General features: G+C 32.5%; 1 protein-coding gene and 1 pseudogene across 2 annotated transcripts; both read right to left on the minus strand.

Annotated features, from left to right (window-relative positions):
* Positions 1-544: 544 nt before the first annotated feature.
* LOC128163461 (calpain-9-like) lies at positions 545-16,510 on the minus strand. 2 transcript variants are annotated; one of them, XM_052827064.1, is made up of 18 exons: positions 16,319-16,510; positions 13,113-13,299; positions 12,243-12,666; positions 9,456-9,664; positions 8,788-8,919; positions 8,370-8,572; positions 7,759-7,936; positions 7,522-7,587; positions 7,262-7,335; positions 6,773-6,933; positions 6,439-6,540; positions 5,690-5,790; positions 5,042-5,250; positions 4,433-4,494; positions 3,662-3,769; positions 3,224-3,300; positions 2,686-2,915; positions 545-2,365 (listed from the first exon to the last, which is right to left on the minus strand). In XM_052827064.1, exons 2-18 carry the CDS (start codon positions 13,287-13,289, stop codon positions 2,347-2,349), a joined length of 2,532 nt encoding a protein of 843 aa, XP_052683024.1. In that variant the 5' UTR covers positions 13,290-13,299; positions 16,319-16,510; the 3' UTR covers positions 545-2,346. The 2 variants fall into 2 exon arrangements, with proteins under 2 accessions (XP_052683024.1, XP_052683025.1); XM_052827065.1 differs by lacking the exon at positions 545-2,365 and having other exon boundaries at positions 2,682-2,915; positions 13,113-13,300.
* A 2,847-nt stretch (positions 16,511-19,357) lies between these two features.
* Positions 19,358-23,189, minus strand: LOC128162191 (uncharacterized; annotated as a pseudogene).
* Between the last annotated feature and the right edge of the window lie 216 nt (positions 23,190-23,405).

A 23,405-nucleotide genomic window follows, 5' to 3' on the forward strand; every position in this document is an offset into this window, starting at 1 on the left:
TCAAAACACAAAATATATGGATTTTTTCCCCTTTATATAATGATATTGTTTAATTTATGGTAATAAATCATATTCAAAATTTTAAGGTACAACTGCAGATAGGTAATTTGATGTACGTGCACATATCATCATAAAGTACGCCGCAAACATAATATGCGATATGTTGCATTTTATACGTATATATTTACATTTTCCAGTGTCTTTGCTTGTGATAACACTACGTATCGATTTTGTACTAAAAAAAACCCCATAGCTTCAATTGACGCCATATTGAGGAGCCAGCGGGGTTTGCTTATTTATATCCAAATATTTAGTCGTACGATGGCTTATATGAATATTGGTAATAGGGAATCATTCTTTGAATATTATGAGGTGATAATAACGGCCAGGGCGTGATAAAATCTGCCATAAAGCCATTCGGGCTTTATTGGATTTGATCACGCCCCAACCGAAATTATCATCTGATTATACTCAACGAATGATTCCTTATTTCTTATGTAAACTAACTATCCGCAAAAATGTAGAGATAAAAAAGAAAAGATCAATGATTTCGACATTTTATTGTAAAGGCGAGAACAGATATCTTTTGTAGGTAGGTACAGGTTCAAGTAAATACAGACCTTTTATGCTTAAAAATTTTAAGGTACCTCTGATGGGTAATTTGATATGCCTATAGCTTCCTTAATTAAAATTCGGACATAACATGTGGTACTTTATGCGTCGTATGCAACTGTATACAAGGGTTATTTTCGCCCTTCTACACTTGCAAATCCGTGAAACATGAAGAGATAAAAGTAGATAACCAGTGAATTCGAGATTTTATTGTAAAGACAAGAACAGATAACTTTTGTAAGTAGAGACAGGTTCATTGGTAGGTACTGGCAGTTTACAGGTATTAAAAATGGTACTTCAACTGTAGTACTAGCCAATTGTCACAAAAATAAATACGTCATTCTGGGTGATGTCATCAAAAACAATAAGTTAATAAACGTACAGTATATATTATGTTAAGACAAGACATGGTGAGAATACGTTTATATAATGCAAATATACTACATGTACGTATAACTATAGAAGATATATTTGAATTAATAAATATTTAAATACTAGAATAAGTAATAAAAACAAAACAATCACTTCCATAACAATGAATATAAATATCAGAAATATATCTATAATGCTGATTGTGAACTCTATTTACACAGAAATTAAAGAAGGTTAACGTTGAATACTATGCACTAGTATTCTGGAATAAATGTTCAATTAAAAAAAGAACATATTAAGGACTACCCTTTTCTTGGAGCTTTTTTCTCCACGTAGCTATCTGATGTACAGGTTAAACGATGTTGAAAATCAAATATCTAATCAAGTGTTTCAAATTTGAAATGAAAAACACCGTAAATTGATACAATACATTATGTACATCAATAAATAATCATAAAAGAGGAATGAAATAAAGAATATAAATATAAAAGTATATATACATATTAAAAAAGCAAAATGGTGGTCTTAGAAAAAAAACCTAAATTTTTGAGAATAACCTCATATAATGTAAAAGAAAAAACAAACTAAAAATAATATTTAAAAGAGTGAATTTATAAATATATATACATGATTGTGGAAAACACAAAACAAGAAGCATAGGAACAGATCGTTGACGAACTGAAAAAAATCAAGGGAAAAACCAACCAAACAAATAAAACTACCGACTATAAACAGCAAAATAATATCACAGATTTGCTTTCGATGAGACAACATCCTTAATGTTGTGTAATTTCAAACAAAACGAAATATTGATGAAATATTCATTTTTTTTTTGTTTGAACAAAATGGAATGACAAACGAAAAAGAAAAACAACAACAAAAGAACAAAATTGATGACTTTCGATTGATTTGCAATAGCAGAACTTTCGTCAGCCCATCATTCCATAATGAAACTCTGACATACAAACAGAGTGAAGCAAAATGAATGCTAAATCTCCATTTCTCAGAAATACATCCAAGTTTACATTTTGATCGTCTATCTTATGCATATTGAAACTAAAGGTTTCGCGTTAGTCTAGTCTAAATTATGAAGTCATTTTATTTGGGCTTTCTTATAGCCTTTATGAATGAACTTACACTTATTACAATGTAGGAGTAAGTTATTTACAAAATTCAGAAAAAAAAATGATAAAGAAACATTCCAATACGATGAAATTGATTTTACAGGATAATGATGATTGTAACATTTCGATCGGGTTCATCCTTCAGACTAACTGCCATGAGAGTTCAGAGGTCACATAGAAAGATAACATGGATATCATGTCTCAAAAGTGAGTACTTTCATTTTGTCTTTTAAAGGTTTCATTCCATCTGGTGTGGTCTAAAACAAATAAAAAAATATGAAAATTAAAAATGATTTGAACACTTTTAACAGATTCAATATATACTCCAATTACCGAATAAAAAACGTTCACATGAAAATTGATTTTGCTGTAGCATTCTGGTAACATGAATGTTCAGTGTCAATCGAAAACACAGTGATAATAAAAACAACAAAAATCAGATATGTAATTTGGACCACAGACTTTTCTTTCAATCTATTTTAAAATTATTTCAAGCATTTAAAAACCTCTTAGTATTCATACAAAATGTATAAAATACTTTTTTGTTGAAAATGTACGTATTTTGAAATACACTTACTCGATGTTATTCAGCGGTGTCTGCGACCTAATGACCAGGGCAAACCGTTTCTCTGTGTCCGGTTCGTCCATGTGAAGCAGACAGACGTATGACCCCGCCTCCAGGGAGTAGACGGCGGGGGCGGAGCTCCCCATGACGAACGGCCCGTCATCCCCGTCCACAGTCTTCACGGCGCTGCCGTAGTGTTCGTACAACCAGTCTATGTCAAGGGGGGCCGTCTCTCCAGAGATCTACCAAGGGAAAAAATTATATAATGGTTGAATTGTTATACTATCTCTGTCATGTGCAAATTCAATGATGGCATTGGTCTTTTTTAAGTCAACTTTTTGCTGTGATGTATCGGTAACAGTTGTTAAAGATATGTTTAATATGGGGATTTTCTTAGATTTTGATAACAGCGTGTCAGTATATATGTTGGGACCTGATTATTCGTGATGACGTGCACATGTATTTGTAAGATCTGCGAATTTAATCAATGTTTTTCTTTCCAAAAGAGCTTGTATGTGATCGGACAAAAACTAGTAAAAATACTTCGTACCTTGAAAAGCTTTAAGCCAATAGGATATGAAGGTTCCTCTTTATCCGCCATCAACTGGAATTTTACGCTTTGCTCATCTATAGAATGGAAGATAATATAAGTCCATGCAACAAAAAAATCGTTGATTAAAAATATGAATGTTTAACATACAATTCTCAAATAGATAAACGTTATCAAGTAAACGGTATTGATTTGAATAAAAGGTACACCAAAATAAAGAAAACATTTCATTATATATTTATAGCCCTTCCTCTCTCCTTTCTTTCTATCTCTCTCCCTGTCTTTCTCTCTTTCCGCTTTTTATTTTTCCTCCTCCACTCCCACTCTCTCTTCTCTCTTTCTTTTTCCTCCCATTCTCTCTCTCTCTCTCTCTCTCTCTCTCTCTCTCTCTCTCTCTCTCTCTCTCTCTCTCTCTCTCTCTCTCTCTCTCTCTCTTACTTGGAATGTCGATCTGGATCTGTGGGTTGTTACTGAAGGTCCCGTGTGACACCTGACCTCCTGCGTTTGACCCTGCCTTCCACTGACCCGTAAGACACTTCACGCTGTCTAAAACAGTAAAATCAACATATATTTAACATTAAAAATTTTAAATTATAATCTAGCTTATTATATAAAAAAAAAACCCCATTGTTATTAATCAGTAACCTTACTTTATCCCATCCCTATTTCATAATGCTATGCGTCCTGTTGAGAATGTTTCATGCAAAAGGTCCGCACGATAAATCTATTATTTTTTAGTCGGAGATCATGCACGGATCCAATATATATTTTTCGGGGCGGGGGGGGGGGGGGGGGGAGGTTGTTCTTAAAGATTTCTATGTTTGTTTGGGATAAAAAGTTTGAGGCCTTCTTTTGGTAAATGTACGTGTAGAATTAAAATTTCAGATATATTGAATTTTTGGGGGTATCGGAGAAAGAAACAAGAAAATGATCAAATTATTAATAAATAAATGTATTGCTAAAGATTATTTATACTTATTTATTTATAATGACTACGTTACAGGTAGTACAGGAAAAAAAAGAAAAGTTATCCTGAACATTGCAAATAGCAGATTAAATTTTGTAGGTTCCAGTATATCAATAAATATTTGCCAAACGAGATCGGAAATAGTTTTCTAATTAAACAATCAAGTGAGATTCATGAAAAATTTAATGTGGATATAGATATTAGGTTATGAATGCCTGTAATTATATGCATATAATACTTACTGTAATTTTCAGCACCTTCCCCGCTGCAGTTCATAATCGTCACTTCATTAGAGTCTAGTTTCCTAAAAAAAAGAAAATTGGACTCGTTTTGACGGAATATATAAATTTCTTTTCTCTGAGTTTAAACAGTTACCTTTTTAGCCGAAAACAAAGTTAACAATTCAGAATATTTACACAAAATATTATATACTTATCGCAAAGAGGCTCCTTAAATTTTGCATGTGAAAATATATTTTTATAATATTTTTTAAGGGGGAAGGATGGTCGTTGTTATTTTTGGAGTGTTTTGATCTCCTTCAGAGAAAGAGCTTATATAATAGTACATGTATGTAAAAAGATATAGAAAATTGTTCAAATTTAAAAGATAGACTTTATTGAAACTATATTTTTTGAATGATAGTTTATACCCTAACAAATCATATGAAAAAAATTAATTAGGTTAGATATGATAAATAAATTAGTTTTTAAAACCCCTAGCCTTCTTAAATGGTGAACATTTATAGCAATCGATGATTTTTTTTTGATAACGAACCGTATTCTTTTCATTGCAAACAACAAACATGCAATAATTTATCATTTGAAAATGGATATGAAAAATGTCCTTCTTACTTGACGCCCCCTAGCGGGCCAGCGCTGTACAAGCGAAGCATGAATTCCCGTTCTTGGCCTTCGTTCATGGTTGAAGGAATACAGACGTATTTTCCGGGTTTAAGTGAGAACCGGAAGGAAGTCTGGGCATCCCCACGATAGTTGTTATTTTTACTGGGAATTCCCTCCTCTTGTAGAACAACGAGGTCATTTGAGCTGTCGTCCAAAATCTACAACAGTATATAGTCATAAAGACAAAAAGAATTAATTCACATAATTCAACTGCAACTGCAAATTTGGATCTAGAATGTAGCACTACGTACATGTATATTAGTACACGTACGATTTAACTCATGTCTTTTGAAATATGAGTAAAACAATATACAGTCATAAAGGCATAAAGATAGAACTAATTCATATTATTCAACGTAACTGCAAATTTGGATCTAGAATGTAACAGTATGTATACATGTATATTAGAAAAGGTTCGATTTATGTCTTTTGAAAAACGAGTAAAAAATCTAATGTAAGTTAAAACTGCATAGGATGGATGCATGGATGAATGGATGGATGGATAGAAAGATAGATTAGCAATATGAATATAATTTTACCCTGTATAAGTCGGCCCGTATGCTGAAAGATAGATTAGCAATATGAATATAATTGTACCCTGTATAAGTCGGCCCGTATGCTGAGTTTTTGCGCTTTCCTCTGTTTGGTACGTTGGATGATCTGTACAACAAATGGAACATTGCCGCTCTGGTCCACGCCTTCAGTACAAAGAGAACTTACCATTAAATGAATGATTTTGACGTTATGTTTGTCATAAAATAACCCCAATGTTTTATAAATCCATTTATAAAAAAGGAATTCTTGGGGGGGGGGGGATTGACATGCATTTTTATATTTATTAAATCAACCTTGACCTGGAGACCCACAATGTAATTTATTTATGGTTATCCATTTTAATTTTTAATTTTTCTGATACTTGACCGTCTTGATCTTTTTAAGGAGGGCCAGGCTGAGTAAACATTGTAAAAATTGATATCAACCACCTATTCATTTTAGCTAATGTTATATATATTATATGATCTTCAATTATAAAGTATATGATCATTATTTAGTAAAGAAAAATTCCAATTAGATTTTAATGAAATTTTCATTTTTCTTTTATTTTCCTACAAAGCTCTCTTTTGAAGGAGATAACCATAGTATAAGTGGTCATAACCATCCGGCCTTTAAAGTTCATATAAATTGAATAAATTTGTTGCTTTTGAATAGTATGCACTCTATAAACTATGATTGCTTTTTAATTGTTTTTCAAGACTTATCTGAGGTCGGTTGAAAAAAAAAACCGTTCTAGATAGAAACTGCAAAAAAAAATAATTATTCCAGAATTCTGATGCCATTTTTCTTACTTTTTTCATCGATTTCAAACTTGAACTTGGGATTGTCCGTCTTATTCCGGAATCCGCCGGCTTCCTCTCCTTTCCATTGACCGTACAGACAGGTACAATATTCTGTAAGAGATGACGTCATTCAATATAAAGCATCATTACATATGATAACCCGTTATATTTTATAAAGGAAATTCCATTGCAGGTACAGTTGTACTATTGAACATATTTTCAATTTCTCTGACAGTATTAAAAAATCTATATGAAACAGCGTGAGGACAAAACAAACAACAACAAATAACTGTGCAAAGATATACGGGAGGCACGGGCGACAACTCTAGTGAGAGAAGCTTACTGAGAGAATCGGATGATCCGTCGCTGTCAAAGTCTGGAGTAATACTACATATGGTCAGGGTACTAAAGAATTGAAGGAAGTGTTCCAGAGAGATGTAGAACTCGCCGTCATCTTTGTTTGGTCCCTCAATGATACCCTGAATACTCTGCCATTCTGGACTCCTATAAAAAGAAAAGAAAAAACAGTTTCAGAGATTTACTATAATGACAATTTAAGGTTTTTACAAACCTCAGAACGATATCAATTGTTATTAATCAAAATATCAGAAAATCTATACATGAAAAGGTTAATATTAAAATGGTAAAATTTTATGATAGAATGACGTCTCAATGAATAATTTGATTTTTTTAAATTCTATTCCTACAACAAAGAATTTTTACTCTAAACATTACGGTTAAAAATAAGTTGCATAATATATTTCTTATATTAATTTTGTTATTTGAGTTGCCGTATTTGTTGGAATCATGCATAATCTTAACGTTATATTACCCATCAGAATATGGCCCCGTCCACTCGGTGTTACCCCATGGATTTCGAACCCGGAACAACCGAACTCCGTTTGCCTACAAAAAGTAGCATATCATTCATTTTGCAACCTGTGTTGTTCAAAGGAAATTTGACTCTTTCCAAAATTCTGCCTCCAAATCTAAATGCACGTAAATTTAGTATACATTTTATATATTTGGTATGAATAATTTTTATTCCATCGAGAGTTATTTCTCTTATTGGCGGGAAATTTGAAAACTTACCGTGACGGCTCCAGTCAATGTATACTCGTGTCCCCCGACAAGTCCATGTTGACCGTCAAATTCACCCTAAAATGGAATAAAGATATCAATTTGTACAAATCCAATACACACAATTGTTCATCTATGTGTCAATACAGTACATTTAAAAACAAATATTTAATGCTACAAAAATCTCTCAATTTTCCAAATATTTTGGATTATTAGCAAAACTACGTGTTTCTCAAGTGCAACACTTACCGGCACGCTACACGTGACCGCAGCCCCTGAGGAGAGGGCGTTCCTGACACGTGTATGGAGTTGATCAGGCTCCATGTTGAGTTCTCTCAGGTTGATATCTTCCGGCACGCCCCCTGTGAGCGCCATGTAAGAGTCGGACGCCATGCCCCCACTCACATCCGTGTAACTTCCATACATCCTATGGACAAGGGTTAATGGAAATACATGTATTACAATGATATACAAGTATGTTTGTCATAATTGTATTTTAAGTTCTCTCATTTTATTCTCAATTGGCCATTTTTTTAATCCGATTTTGTTTTTGTTTTTCAGATGTATTTTTAAGGTTACAACTTTAACAAAAGAAACATGCTTTTTTTATTTAAAAGATGCAAGGAAAATAATTTTCATTTCGAAAAGAAAAGTTTTCAGGATTTTCAAAAATCATTTGAATGGTTTTGATATCAGTATTCAAAATCAAACAGATTCTTCCAGTTTTTAAGTCACCCCCTTTCTTAACTAGAATGCTCCAACAATGAAATTTTAGAGAACTTTTTAAAAGAAACTGTAAGTTTTTCTCCCAATTGGTTATGCTCAAAACTTTGATTTTCGTTCAGTTCGGCAATGCTCACCTTGCAAAAGCTTTCTCCAGAAGGGCCACCCACATCTCGTTGGGGTCTGTGTTAGAGTGGGCGGAGTAAATCTGGTTTCGGTAAATGATTGGCAGACAATCATCAATGAAAACGTCATCCCAGATACCAAAGCGCCAGAATCGGCAGTGGAAGATGCCGTCATATTTCGGTGAACCCACGGGGTAGGAGTCACTTGGAATGATCTGAAAATGATAGAAATTTTTTCTATTTGTGTTATTTATTACATGTATAATAGTTAGGGTTACCAGTGAAAAAAAATGAATTATTTTTCTAAATAATTTTTTTTTCATTTACTTCAACCTAGATTACAGACGCCTCCTGACATCACAAATTAACGAAGATTATTCAAAATAACGAACTATGTTCCTTTATATTTAAGACTCCGTCATGTTCTTACCCTGCGGAGAAGTTTGGGTTTGTCGGCGACGTTAGCCACAGAGGATAAGAACCAGCATGTACCAATAGATCCCTGGCCGATGTCATAGCGAGTTGTACCCTCAGAAAACAGACAGGGGCTATTGGCGAACTCCTGTAAAATAAGTAAACATGAAAAAAGGTATTAAATAAACCAACAAGGTATCAGACTATCTGTTTGGTGACATGGATTTCTATTATAGTGATTCGTTTAGGACCGGGGCACTGACGGGTTATTTTACATTTGTCAACGGTTGACAGTGAATTTTTCCATGGTAGAATATGTTTTTCATGAATCTCAGAGCCCATTAATGCATTTGTTTTGGTTATTGGAGCATACAGAAATCTTTATTTGATATCAGTAAAATTAGTCAAACGAATCTTATAATCAATGCCACTATGTTAAGGAGACTGTGTGGAAAACACATTAGCCATCAGCTTGGGTCTAAATATTTAAATACGATTTTTAAAGCTATATTATACATGTATAAACTATAATTTAGTAAAAACCTTATGATTTATCTATAATTCTTGTATATTTTCCTCTATCTTTACACATATGCAGAGCTATTCTATTTAGGAGATCAATATGGTCTGAAAATTGCAAGATCTCTCATTCATACAAAACGTCTTGCAACTAGCTACACTAACCGGCGGACGTTTCCACTCCAATGGTTTCCGGTTGTGTTCCTTTCCCATGGCAACCTGCAGGCCGAATTCCTCATCGGTGTACAGTTGACCGGAAGAAACTTCCGGACGAACTTCGTAATCGAATTCTTCCGGATTGGACCGGAAGTCCATGTGCATCTCAAACTGACCCAAGTCGTTTTGAACATATTGCTCTCCAAACTTTGGAGGTTCTGCAAATGTACATGTATATTATAAAAAAAGAATTGATTTTATAAAAGATAATGAAATTTAAGAATTAAAAATGTACATGTAGCAGTTGCGATACTTATTCAATAAAATGAAAAAGTGTGTTATGTACCCATAATTTGCGTAACAATGTTTTTGCAAATTATATGTAACTTAATTAAAGTAGGTTGGTTTCGAGATAGATTTAAATTACGTTTGATATCTATTGTTGTAATCAAATGTTGAATCAATAGAATTTCAGACTCATTTCAACCGCTTGTCGGAAACCACGACCATTCTTGCATACCCTTTATAACAGAAGGCAAACTCATTGAATTTTTCTCCTTTTCTGAATATTCTTATTCCTTTATTCACCAATGATGAAGCAAAACTCTTCATGCTTTTTTAAAGTAAGGTATAAAATCTATGATCAAGTTATAAAATATGCCTTTTTTAAACAGATGAATGCGTAAAAAAGTAACAGGATACTTAAAACTGTATGCAAGATTTCCTTCACGAATGTATGAAGAAGCCTATGTAAAAACAATTATGTTTATTTATATGAAAGAGAAAAATCTATAGAGTTGACCCACGGTCAGTTAGCGTCTGCCAGAATGACTGTCGGTTTCCGACTGTATTTTCAACTTCTTGCTTCATACAGTGTTTATTTCATTCAAAAAAAAAATATATGGGAATTTTACTTTTGAACTTAAAAATTAAATTATAGTCTATATTTATTTACTTTACTAGCTAAATCTAATAAGTATAGAGATAGCAAATAACAAAGATACATTCTGAGAGTAATTGTTATTTTAATACTGTAAATACTAGCTCGAAGATACATAATATCATACATCATATCAAATGCCATATACATGTAAGTGGACTGTTTGATGTTTTTTATGCTTAATGCTCAATCATATTTAATGTTACAAATGCAAGAACCGCAAATAACTAAAACTGCAAAAGATAATCTATTTATATGAAAGTCAAAACGGAAAATTTTTGAACCTGCAAAAAAAAAAAAAAAAAAAAAAAAAAAAAAAAAAAAGGAAATACACCCCAAAACACCAGTTATATGATATTTTCATTAATTCATACCCACTTTAAACTTATTAGTAACTAAATTTGATTTGAACCGGCAGACTTGTATCCCAAGAGACTTAACATGTACAAAGTGTAAATACACGTAATGTTGACTTATTAAAAAACAATCGGATAACTGCTTACTATCATATCTAATTAATGCCATTAACAATTAGTTTGAATTTGTTTACACTCACATGCATATTTTACACATCAATACCCTTTTTAAAAGAAGAAAAAAAAACCACAATGTTTTATATGGAAAGTATGGTACCTTTTGTTAATCAGCCATTATCAAATGTATTATTGTAAAAACAAATATTTTCGTTGGGTCAAAATTTTGATCGTTGTTTTTTAACCAAATAAAATTTCGTTGGCATTCAATTTCGTAATATTTTTATCTCTTTGTTTTCATTAATACTTTGATTAAAAATTCATCATGGATTTAATTTCGTTAATTTATACTGCCAACGAAAATAACGAAATTAAATCATCAACTAATATTTCTGCTTCTACAGTAATCCAAGCCCATTCGCTCTGGCAAGGTATATATGGTATAGGTTAAATCAAAATTTAAAAAAAAACTAGCTGAATTAGATTACCCTTGCGAATCCTCAAATCAATTAGATGTTAAACTTCATACTATGAACGCCAAACTGCATTTCCCTATGAAAATTGATGTAATAAGTAGTTATGTATAAATTACCCCAAAAGCCCGTAAATTTTACTAAAGTGTTGGATAATTCCCAATACATGCACTTACGACATTTCTAAAGTAATATACTGATAGTCAGAAAAAATAGAGAATAGAGACCAGGCTACCATGCAGTACAACTCTATTTTTTATTTCAAAGTAGATGAAGGTTAGAATGAGTGTAACGAGAAATCGTCCTTGGACCACATTTTCACTTACCAATCTTCCCTTATTTTAAAGAGAAAAAAAAAGCGTGAAAAAGTCAGTATTTAGAAAAAATTCCCAAATCAACTGTATACTCTTATTGACTTTGTTTTGAAATTTGCAAATAGAATACCGTATACTGGAAATTCCTTTTAATACGCGAGTACTTAATTCCGCGGTTCCGCTCTTTTATATCAGATCGCGAGAATATAAAATCGCGAACGCGGAACATTGATCTACATTTCCTATAGAATTCTTTAAAAAAAAATAATGGCGAGGTTTTAAAATCTGCGAGGGGTGCTTTTTACGATTTTACGCGGATATAAATTCTCGCGTTTAATTAGGAATTTACAGTATTCAATGTACATGCCTTATGTGTCACAAAAATGGCAAAACAGGGGTCAATATTTGATACATTTTTCACGTCCGTCAGTCATATACATCAAAAATGTATAAAAATAGCCTTAACAATACTTTGCACTGTATATTTTGTAATGAAAACGAGGTTGCGAAAATTATATCGTCGCAAAAAATACCGGATACATATGGTATTATCAACAATTAACAACAATGCAGCATATTTTAAAGGGTCTACATACCGGGGCTGCTGAAACGTTCTATTTCGTCTCGGCTAATCACAACATCCACCCCTGTTTGCCGACCTTCGTGTTCACCTCCGGCTGCGAGCAAGCCCAATTCAGAAATCATTTCTTGATTTTGTTCATGTTCTTGTTCTTTCTGATCCTCCATTCCAGAGGGTTCATTCTGTTCTATTATTACTGGAGGTATTGCCTCCTCCTCTTTCTCTTGTGGAGGTACTTCCTCTTCCTGTTTCACTGGTGGAGGTACTTCCTCTTCCTGTTTCACTGGTGGAGGTACTTCCTCTTCCTGTTTCACTGGTGGAGGTGTTTCCTCTTCCTGTTTCACAGGTGGAGGTACTTCCTCTTGCTTTTGAACTTGTTCTTCCTGTTTTTTGCTGTTTGGATCAGCCACTGGCGGCGGTGGCGTCAATCTATTGTTGTCCTATAAATAGAATAAGATTTTATACTCGCTGAAATGCTTGATTTTGTTTATAGATTCAAATAACTGTGAAAATTGAATTAACATAAATATAAAATTTAATTCACAATATTATATCATTTAGATTTTTTTTAACTGTTTACATTAAATGCATTTGTTTTATCTACGATTCCATTTCTGATTATCTTGGAAATTATTTTAATTGAAAGTCTATTGAATTTTTTAATATCAACGTTTACTTATTAATTTCCAAAAAAGTAATAACCATTTCAGCTTTATTCTTATCTTTAAACATAACTATGAATTGATTTATATTCCCATATATTACATGAATAAACTTATTTGCCAAATTATGCCTGAAAATACCGCCAACTTGGTGTTGTGTGAGAACCATAAATAATCATGTTATATTTAAACAATATGCGTTATATTTCGAGTGACCTACTTACCTCATCCTCCGTATCTGTATGATACAGTTGGTCGTCCACGGGGGCAGCGGGCGGCCCTCCATTGGTCTGTTGCTGGGGCACCGGCTCTTCTTTTTTCTGATGGTAGTTACCCAGCATGCTATATTGCCCATACTCTGGGCCCGTCTTCTTAGTTTCTGCGGAGGCTGCACAACCCATTTTTGTTGGTTCTAAATAGATTATTGATTTTTATCATACGTAATTGTTATAGTACAGATTAAAAAATGAAAATAAATAAAAATCAAATTTTTGCTTAATCAGATGATATTGGAAGTTGACAAAACTCAAACACCCTCTCCCTCTCCTTCATTTTTACCTACGAATTACAGTTATTTTCAATATTAAACAAAAATGTTAATATGTAAATAATCATCGGAACTTTAATATTTCGTAATTAACAGAGACATCCAATACTTTCAGGCCTTTGATTTTTACATAACTAATGGCATTTGCGCTTTTCGTCATTGTTGCATGTCAGTGCGGAATGAACACCATCAAGTTTTCAAATATTGACAAATTGCATTTATTCTTTATATAAATAATAGTTTTACGACAGAAAAACATCGCCATTTTAAAGGACTAAATGCCGTCGTCACTCGGTCGACGACCAACCTCAATTACATGTGTAGCAATTTGATAATTGAAATTTCTCAAACTCCGTGAATTATTCATAAGGGTAACAACTTGATTTAGTAAACAAGATGATTGATATTAATATATTATTTATCTAGCATTCCCTTCGCCCTTCAAATCATTCGATTTCTGAAAAAAAAATCCACGTACATTTCTTTTATTTGATATAAAATACTAATCCTAATTCTTCAGAGATTTATTGTCTTATTTTAAAGGGTTGAGTGATTTGGCAGATCACTATCAAATGTTAGATCATAAAATCCATTTAATTTGAAATGTTTTAAAATACTTAAATTCTTAAAATTACATGTAATTTATTCAACAGCGGATGTCTCCTAAATGATCGAAAGATTTACTTTGCTTTATATTATTTTCCTATCTCGTTATAACCGCAAACGAAAGACAGAAATGCTTTGATATCCCAAAATTCATTCGAGCTCTCCGCTGAATGGTGCGTATTTTTGCTTTTCTTTATATATTTAATCGAAATCTGGCCATAGTACGATTTTGTTGATGATTATCTCCTAGCTTACATAGCTATTGAATGGCCAACAATTTTTCAATCTGTTTCATTTAAATCTAAAAGACAAATTATATACGCTGCGGGATAAGACGTAAGAGAATGCATGGTAGAAAAAAACGATCCCCGTCGACTTTGCACAAAATCAATTTATATTACATATAACTACTTGTGCATTCTCAGTAATAAAGGCAGCTATAAAAGAAGAATCCACGAAACCTATGCGAATGAAATATTCACAATCCCAAGCAGAGTATGTCCATATAGGTAAATATCAGACCAATAGTTAAGTAGAGAATTTACAGAAATGTTCATCGATTTTTCCCCTTGCGGTATTGCATGAAATTTTTTTATAAGAAAGTACCCAGTCTTGCATGTAGCAATAAGTAAACACGCATTATTTAAAAATGAAATGGAAATGTCTAGAATTATTTATGGAAGTATATAAATGCGTATAAAATATTGTGAATTTGAGTTTATAACTCTTTATGTTTGGTTTTTTAACACCCGTGAAATATTCACAATAAAGGGTTTAATGTGCATATTATTGGCAACGAAATGAGTGAAACATTAAATTCTTGAGCAGAAATACAGAAAATCAAATCAAATATACTAAATACTCTATGTCTATATGATGGAATGAAATATAGGATTGATTTGAAACTCGGGTATAAAATATATGCTTGAATGCCAACCCCCCCCCCCCCCCCCAAAAAAAAAAAAAAAAACAAACCCAAAAACGTTGTACACTTCCTTCCACGAGTTTTTATTGTCTGTCTCCGTATCATCAATAAAATTTTCAATCGGGTAATAATTATTCACCAATTACATTGACGCGTTTTATATCATAAACCTTGTAACACTAACAGGGTGTGTACAAATTCTGACGTGATATTAATTTTATGATCCATGGGACATTCCCTTGTGCGTGCTAATATATCGGTTATTAATTTGGTATTTCTGATTTGTTTACTAATATATATGTAGGCAAACGTTAAAACGTCCTTAGAGAATCTGCAGTTTAATTACTGCCTGGTATAATGTCACATTTGTTGAAGAAACTTCGTGCATGGAAAACATGAATAAAGGACAGGTACTCGATCGATACGATGGGATAACAAGCTTTGTTGATAAATGAACGCGGTCTACTCAAAGCATGTGTAGAGAATTTTAGATCCATCGGATTTTTATGAAGCGAAATGTACCATGTTTACGAACATTCATAAATGAACAAATGATTTTGGTCGTTTGCCGACAAATACGGCATTAGCTTTAGGTTTGGAATCCACTATGCATTTTTTTCTGATCACGTTTTTACTGTATATGCTGTGTATTTATTGTGGTCAATCTACGAATAATTTGGTACATGTACAGCTTATAATATTTTTCTCTTCTGCATCATCATACAATCGATCTTTTTATTTTTCTCAAGCAAGTATCAAAACCCCGTTTACAAACAGCATTAATAAAAAGAACTCAAATTAAACAAGTTTTGATTAATATTTGCTCAATATATCTACTTTTTGTATATTTAAAAGATATTAATATAGAGTGTAACATTCGTCATAAAAAAACAAAAACATTGAAATTAACCCAACAGACATATTCAACCGTCTCATAATTTTTTGTTCTTCATCAAATCACCACCATTCTAGCTATATATATATATACTTATTGGTTTATTTAAAGTTCGATTCGCGCCAGCCAGCTTTTGTATTTAGAACGATTTAAATAAAGTGTTAAAGGACAGAGCCTACTCAACTCCAATAAAGGCTATTTCGAAACAAGTGTACAATGTACGTCTATATAATTAATACGGTGTTCAAGATCATATTACCACTGAACAAAAATAAGCATGTTTTCGAATGGTCAATTTCGTTCCCAAGTAATCCAACTGTACCCGAAGAAACTGTTGATGTGCCCCCCCCCCCCCCCCCCTATTATATTTTTACCTCCGTAAATACCCTTCTCTCTCTCTCACCCAATCTGTCTTTCGTTCTGTCACAAAGATTACGTAAACATGCGTAGATCTTACCTGCAATGGGTCGTAGAACGTAAATAATAATATCCCGAATAACTCTCTCAGTGGACGGTCTTTCCGAGTGGAATAAATAAACGTAAAATTCACAATTCACTGATACGACATTCAATAGAACTGGGGATGGCCGGATATCATAATCGGAGAAATTTACAGCGATCGGCTACACCGCCAGGGACATGGCAACATGTAAACAACAACATTAAATGGACCAAGAACGGTAACTCGCTGATCACGAAGTCGACACCGAAATATAGAAAGTAGTTCCATTTAACTGTAAAATGTATCGATCTTTTAATGATATTCAAGAATGTCAGTTTTGTTTTCACCTGGTTAGAACTTTTCCTTTTTTCCTTTTTTACATTGTTACTTCATAAATTATGAAGTTATTGGAAAGCATGTTGTAATTTTGATTTACACTAAGTCATGCCGATCGAATGCTTGACCTATTAGCACTAATAGTAGATATTGTGTATTTACCGGGCAGATCGTAGTATGTATTGTCGGCGGTAGGCTGACTGGGATATTGAAATGTTAGATTGGATTTAGCAGATGAACGTATTTTATATGTACATACAGAACGATATTCATTGGCCCATATGCGTGTAAATCTGTGCAATAGATGACATAATTTTCAGTAGAATAATTAATCGAGCGAGTGAATGAACAAACAATAAATACTTGTAAATAAATAAGCACATTTTAAAATTTAAAAAATGAAAAAGAGGAACGTAATACATGTAATTAAATAGATAAATATAGTTGATGTAAATAAGTAAATGAATAGATAATATAAACACAAAAATAAATTTTAAATAAATAAATTGATAAATAGATCACGTTGAAAACAATCGCCATATATAAAGTTGAAGGACCCCCCATTATAAAATGTAAATATATAAATAATTACAGATTCGATAAAAATGCAAAAGATACGTAATCATGCAGTCAATTTTTAAAAAGATATAAACTTGCTTTCTTGTATATTTTAAACTCTTGCATAGCAATGATATGTAATAAGAATTTTCTTTGATGTTGGTTGATCGGAATAGTCAGCTCTTGTGTTCTCAATTCATTCAATATTTTTCAAAAGATTGAATATATAACTCATTTTCAAAACTCACATCTTTGAAACTCGATTTTATTTTTTTACAATATCAGTTCATAAATTCACTCGGTGCACAATTTTGTTGAATTTAGTTAACCTATATGAAGGCATCCATTTCAATGATGTAATGATTATACTCATGGCCTGGGGTCATTTAAATCATCGAAGTGCTGCGAAATAGAAATACCTAAGGAGTTTTACTTTAAAAAAGCAAACAGCCCCTATACGTTACAACATGGAGATTTAAATGTCTAGCAAAAATGATTGTCTGCAAATCAAACATTTTACGCTCTTTGGATCCTCATTTTTTCAAAGAATTTTATAACCGTTAAAAACAACTATCTTTTAGAACCATCTTTTGTTAAACATTTTCTTATTTGGGTGATTGACAGATTGATTGATTGACAGATTCATTGATTGTTTGATTAATTTACCTCATTTACATAGGCACCAAGTGGTATATGTAACGTATTTTGGCTGTAAACAAAATATTTCCTCACGATAGTCAAACAATACATTTATCAAATTCAAAATCATTTATTTCTCTCAAAACATATATAATGCAATACAGGTACATTTATTAGGATACAAAATGGATACAAATACTAAAAAAAGTGGCATGTGATTCGGATATTTTCAGACTCAATATTTATCTTTCTCTATACCTACATGTATAGCAGTAAGCTTATACTGAGATCGTCCTCAGACTGAAATAAATACAGTTAATAAAACGGTTAGCAATTCAAATCCGAGGAAAACAAACATCGTTTTCTCTGCACTTTTGATAAAATACGCACTTTGAAAAAAAAGTTCAGAGTGCGGTAATTTTTGGGACCAAGTCAACGCATTTTTAAAAAAAAAATTATTTCAAAGGATGTTGATATCGCAGTTGGAAAAAAGTTTAATTCAATTAGTTGACGCTCATTTATAATACAAAAAATTCCTATTTCATAACTTTCTTTTCTTACATCTTCGACAGCCAAGGGTTTATGGGGAACAAAGTGGACCGAAAGCCCTTGGCTAGCGAAGATGATTTTTTTTACTGGTACCGTAACATATAACGGAATGTATATCAAACACAATATTATCTGTTAGAAATCAGTGCAAGAAAGAACATATTGCATTATAATGCTTATCTTTTAGTTGATAATATTCTAATGTTTGTACAATATTTACTCTCTTTTTTTCCATAATGAAGTGAATCATTTGGATTGAGTTTGAAAAGAGAGGTTTTTTAAAGAGATCTTTACATCTTCTTATATACCACAGCAGAATCTATTTTTTGTCCAACTCGTTTTTTTATAATCAATATCATGTTTCTTTTACAGCAAAGCTTATGCCTATTCCTTTCTTATATGTTTACTCTAGTTTGCTGAATATTATATGTTTGAGAAGGAAAGATAAAAGGTAGGGAACCTTTTTCCTGTAATCAGTTTGAATGACGTACTGGTAATTGGACTGTACCTTTGGTCATATCCTCATGTTTCGAAGTTTCATGTCATGAATAAAACGTGGTCTTAATACGTTAAAAATCTACGTGATACATTATTATAGGTTAAAATTTGTGGACTGTACATATTCACAAAATGTTTGGCTTGATATTTTTTCAAAATTGTTTTCCATTTTTCTCGGATTTCATATTGATTTTGAGCATGTTTAATGCACAACAACACACGTGAGATAATCATCACACATAATAGTACAATAAAAAAATACTTTAGAAATTCTACTTTAATTTGAAAGGATTTCCACAGTCAAATATTGAAACAAACAAAAAATCACGACTGGTTTGATATTGCGGGAAATTCTTCCTTTTTAACACTGTGAAATTAAAACCATCGCGTAAACATGCAATTTCACGTTATTGAACTTGCTTGATACAAATGATGAAAAAGGCTTTAAACATATTAATGTTAAAGATTCGATGCTCACATGCATTCACTCGTATTTGTTCCAATTATATCATGTATTCTACTTTGTGCAGCAATTCTTACATTGTTGAAATCAAATTGTGAAAGTGACTGTTGAAATGAATAAAGAGCGGACTCAAAATCTCCAGTGATCTGTTGACAGATCCCCAGGATTTCCCAAGAGATGTCCCTGCATAGCTTAACAATGTAAATTCCTCGATCATAGTGAACAAGGGCTTGTAGTTTGTCTAGAGCTTCTTTGGCTAACTCCGTATCAATGTGTCTATAACACAGGAACTCTAAAATGTGTAACATTACAAACGCTGGAATAATTAAGGAATATTGTTGGTATTGTAGAGAAGACTGTTGTTCTGGTATAAGTTCATTGATGTAACACACGAAGTTGTCAAGTGCAATATCCAATGCTACAGCCCGTTTCATCTTTGTAGACAATGACTGTCCACCTAGAGCCCGAATATAGCTTCTCACGCCTACCATTTTCCGTTACATCATATATGGCTGAGCTAACCTAATTTTTGTCATCTCGATTATTGATAAGGCTTCCATATGTCTCAATGTTTTGTATTGGTACATTGCGTTGAACAGCATTTCAGAAATACAACCAAACCGAACAGCTATTTTCAGCACGCTACGTGAAAGTTTGTCAGCAATATACATCTGTTTGTTGACAAGAGGGTTAAAGCATTTGTTGTGTAATCTAAATGCAATGTGTTCAAGGACCGTAGCTGTTAATTTCTGTAACATGACTTTTTGACATGGTGTCAGTGGTGAATCTACCAACTGTTCAATTGTCTTAATTGCTACAACAGAACGACTCATGTCAAATTTGTCTGATCTAAAATCAGTAAATCTATGCATATCATGGAAAAAATTCGCATCGTTCACAACCTCAGGCATCATTATGTCCTCATCTGTACAAATATAGACTTTGGGATTGCTAAGTACAATTATGATATATGAACAAATGGATTGACTTTGTAACAGACAAGCTAGTCCTTTGCTGTAATATCCATTTAGCTGTCTAAACAAACTGTATTGTTTTGAACCATTGACCTTCGCTAAAAACATATTGTTTTGAGGGATGAAAAAGTTAGGACAGATCCCCTCATACACCCATTTGAGGAGGAGTTTCAAGCAGACCCAGAATCCTGCCAGGAGATTTTGAGGACACCAATGAGGCAATGTGCTTTGTTGAATCGCCCAAAACACTACTGTTTTCATGTGATAGGAACACAACAAGTTAACAGTTTCTTCTGATTGTTGGTTGATAACCTCCTTTAGGAATAGCTTTAGCAACCCGTAAGTTAGAAACTGACAGTGGTTCATCGCGTGAACCAGTTTATATTCTGCTTGAGAAAAGGAAATTCTCCATTCTTCATTTTCATGGAGTCCTAATGGATGTCCTATTGCAACAAAATGACATCCATTTTTTACTATATCATTAACAACTTCAGAATGAGGCCATGAACGACATCTGTCTTTCCACGAGGACGCAAAAAGTGGCCAAAAGTCAGAAGCAAAACACCAGGCAATGTCAAACTCTAACTTTCCTATAACACCACTACCACAGGGTCAATGTAAAGTAAACTTTGAAAGATTTCACAAATTATTTCCTAAAAGATAAAGTTCTTTGTATTTAGAACTAGACACATAGAAACTGTCATTTATTCGGACACTTGCTAAAACCATAAGTGAATCTGTTGGTAGAGTCAATAACCTAAGCAGGAAAAACCCTGGAGGACACTCAAAACTATCCGCCAGAAACAACGTTTGATCGCTGGAATGGTAGAATTCAGATTGAGACATATTCCAAATCACTCTGTGGTCATTTGGCCAGTACATATAGTCCGTATCCGATCCTTTCATTTGAATTCCTTCTCTCGCGCTTCCACTCAGCATCCTTGTATCATCCGTTGACAATATACATTTGAAAATCAGATCATAAAAGTTTTCTATCTCGCTTAAGATTGCTACACGTTGTGAAGTCCCCAATTTTGAACACAGTCCACAATAAACTGATTCTGACATGTGTTGGAATCCCAGCCTATTGTGAAGTAAGATAATTAAAAAGAAAAAATGTAAAAACATATATAGAATTTTTATCATTCATTCAATTCGTTAGATTACATGTGAGGCCTGTAGAATGTATTTTTTCTCTTTCTTTTTTCTTGTACTTATGATTTTAGTGTGTATCTATGTTATTTATAAAGTATTTTTGTCATTGTTTTTATCATTTATATAAAAAAAACAGAAGGGTTTCAAAGTATCTTGATCATTGTTAATATCTACTATACATGGAAATATGTGATAAATATTTGTACATTGTTTTAAAATTACATATAAAGCAAATGGCATTCATTATGCTATGACATTTTACAAACTGACACTAATATGACAATTTTAAGCTGATTACACTCTACTTTTAAAAGAGGCAATATTTTCTCTGATTCAAAATTCATAGTTTTTTATGGTGAGTTTATTTACAATTAATCTATATTAAAGCTAATAAATCATTTAACAATATAGGACATTCAAAGAAAAGTTTTTTAGCTTTATCTTTTATTTCTTCACTTTATTTTGTCTTGAAATATCATACCTATAATTGTTTTGTGTAGAAAGTGATAAAATTGCTACCTGTTTTAACTTGATTTTTTTAATGAGATTTCCATAGCTATTTCTTTTGAAGAATATGAAAGAAATTTCATGCTACTTTATTTATTCCTTGCTTATGCGATTAAGTTTTAACCCATAATTAAAGAGACAGTACAGCTGAAAATATATGTGTAAATAACTTCAGATTTACCTATTCTATCGTCACGAAAAAAAAAGAACGTTGATTGTAATAGTTGAAATACATAAAAATCTCTTTCTCATACTATATTGACGTAATTATGAGCTTCCGGAAATTTAAGGGTCGTACAAACCGGGATAATCTGATATCGTTTATTTTTATCACGTGGACTTTGATTGACAGTAATTGACACGTGCTGAAAACTACAAGATCTTCGTCCGACTACGGTCATACGGTTATACGAGGTTAAAGGGAACACATCCTCACTTACTCAATAATTTATAAATGGTTTACCAATTTTGGTTCATTTTAAAATGAACAGACATAAATATGTCAAATAACCCCTCAGGGGGGCTCATTTACAAAAATGAATTTAGGTTGTAGCAACTCTTATGGTAAACACGAAAAATGCATGCTTACAAAATAATAATTGCGGTATTTTAAAAACTTGAACAAAACTTGGGAGAAGTAGAAAAGACATATTTTTATCAACAAACATGTCCAGGAGAATCTTCGCGAGCCCTGCATGTGTTTTGTTTACAGTAAATACGCATGCGGATTAGTATAGAAGGCTGAAGACTGAACACGTTGCGATGTAAATATGTGATATGTTTTACTTAATTATTAATTTTAATGAAGTAATTAAATTTATTTCATGGAGAACTTTGTAATTTTCTGAAAGTTTATACATTCATGAGTAGTACAAAAATACCGAACCCGAACGGAAAATTTTTCAAATCATTTTTTTTTTATAAGATGCGCCGTACTGTCTCTTTAAATATAACAGGATATATCTGCACACAGTTTTTCTGCTTTCATATGTTAACTTTTGAATTTAAATGTCGGCCAAATATATCGTAAATATTTTTTATTGTTTGTTTGGTTTTAAATGACTGAGAATAACACAATATTTTATTAAAATTTTTAAAATTGAGATAAACGATATTAATACGATTCCAGTACGTAATATCGATGATTACAATATAGAATAAGTTGTACTCACACTCGAGATGATCCATTTAGAGTCGAGAATGCCATTCTCAAAAGAACCGAAAACAGCTCTTTATATGTTACTTGCGATGAGTTACTGCACCACCAACTGAGACAAGTACAAAATAATCTTCAAACTAGATGCCATTGAGTAAAGACGTCTTATAAATGTTTACTGATCCATTTGCTATTTAGAGAATTCACTTGATTAAGTATACTTTACAGTTACCTTTCAGGGAAATAGAGTTGAATACAAATGGTACC

The sequence above is a fragment of the Crassostrea angulata genome, chromosome 9, assembly GCF_025612915.1.
Source record: "Crassostrea angulata isolate pt1a10 chromosome 9, ASM2561291v2, whole genome shotgun sequence".
In the NCBI taxonomy this organism is placed as follows: Eukaryota; Metazoa; Mollusca; class Bivalvia; order Ostreida; family Ostreidae; genus Magallana; species Magallana angulata.